The sequence below is a fragment of the Pteropus vampyrus genome, unplaced genomic scaffold (assembly GCF_000151845.1).
Source record: "Pteropus vampyrus isolate Shadow unplaced genomic scaffold, Pvam_2.0 Scaffold1000000983, whole genome shotgun sequence".
In the NCBI taxonomy this organism is placed as follows: Eukaryota; Metazoa; Chordata; class Mammalia; order Chiroptera; family Pteropodidae; genus Pteropus; species Pteropus vampyrus.
Window position 1 is genome coordinate 1 of NW_011915385.1, and position 1593 is coordinate 1593.

At 41.3% G+C, this 1593-nt stretch overlaps 1 protein-coding gene across 1 annotated transcript; it reads left to right on the plus strand.

Moving 5' to 3' along the window:
- The first annotated feature begins 704 nt into the window (after window positions 1–704).
- Window positions 705–1429, plus strand: LOC111735444 (platelet-derived growth factor receptor alpha-like). Its single transcript, XM_023526965.1, has 2 exons — window positions 705–875; window positions 1223–1429. Exons 1-2 carry the CDS (start codon window positions 717–719, stop codon window positions 1391–1393), a joined length of 330 nt encoding a protein of 109 aa, XP_023382733.1. The 5' UTR covers window positions 705–716; the 3' UTR covers window positions 1394–1429.
- The last annotated feature ends 164 nt before the right edge of the window (window positions 1430–1593 follow it).

The window sequence follows — 1593 nt, forward strand, 5'->3', positions numbered from 1 at the left end:
GGTTGCTTTCATTTACCAAATAAGCCAAGTACTATGAAGGTGGCTTTAAAAAGAAAAAGAAAAAAAGCAATTCCTAGAAGCTACTTTTTCAAAGGGCCCTCATGTATATTCATGATGGGAGATTTTAGTGGGTATGTGTTTTTTAATGGTGGCTGAGGTGATTTGCTAACTAAAATTGAAAAAGAAATTTGGGAGGCAAACCACAAAATATGTGAGAATCCATTAAATTGGTTCTTATGGATATATATATATATGTATATATATGTATATGTACATATATATACACACACACACACACACACATATATATACTAAACTAGATATATGTTTCTGTTGATATATTTCTTTTTAAAAATAGAGGCTTTGCATAGTATTTTTTACTTTTCAATTTTTATTTACTTATTTTCTGTTTTATAATATAGTTAGATTTTTTTAGTCTTTAGCCTTAAATATGTAACATGTATATTTTTAGCAAAGTCCGATTTTATTCATGTCTTTAGTCCTGAATAAGGCGAGTTACTAACAGATTTTCACTTCCATCTGAAAAGGTCATTTCTAAATTCCAAGGTATTTTGTCTAGAACTTGCATAGTTTAGATACTAACCAGTCACGCAGAAACTCGATATAAGAAAAAATTTTAGATATATTTTTTTGGACAAGCCTCTGCAGCCTGACAAGTGGCCACCCTGTGGGAGTGGCGCAGTGGGTGACGTTTCATGCCATCCACCAGCACCAACATGCTTAATTCCTTCTCTGCAGATTCGGAAGTCAAAAACCTTCTTTCGGATGATAACTCGGAAGGCCTTACTTTGTTGGATTTGTTGAGCTTTACCTATCAGGTTGCCCGAGGAATGGAATTTTTGGCTTCAAAAAATGTAAGTGTGCTCAAGGATCAGACAACTCTTTAGACCCAGGCTGTAGGTCTGAGCGTGGTGAGCGTGGAAGATAGATCTTGGAGAGGCCAGTAGCAATGGCTGCTTCTCTCTATCTCTTCCCCAAAGCAGAGCAGGGAGTCTGACACTATCAGGTGTCTACTTATCTCTAGAGCTTTCTCATTCTTGGAAGAGGTTGGGATGAGAGCCCGGGGAAGGTGAGCTCTTTATGCCTCCCTGAGAAGTGCTGGGTAGGTCCACACGCCACCATGAGGTGCTCAGTCTCTCAGGAGCGAAGCTCTCTAGCAGCGGATGGATTGACTGACATCGTTTCTTCCCTTTCTGTGCAGTGTGTCCACCGGGACCTGGCCGCTCGCAACGTCCTCCTGGCACAAGGGAAAATTGTGAAGATCTGTGACTTTGGCCTGGCCAGAGATATTATGCACGATTCCAACTACGTGTCGAAAGGCAGTGTATGTGCTCTCCTCTGTCATTTGGCATGCTCGTCCTCTCTCACTTGAATTTCTGAATTCAGGTGTTGCTTCTAGCTATTTGGGTGCCTGTATTTTCAACATGGAGTCCATGAGACTCATGAAGGGCTCCAGGGAGTCAGGAAGGAAAGCATGACTCTGCAGCACACTGCCTGGGTGTGAGCACCAGCTCCTAGTGTGAGGTTTGGGATGAGTTACTTGACCATTCTGTGTCTTAGTTTCCCTGTCTG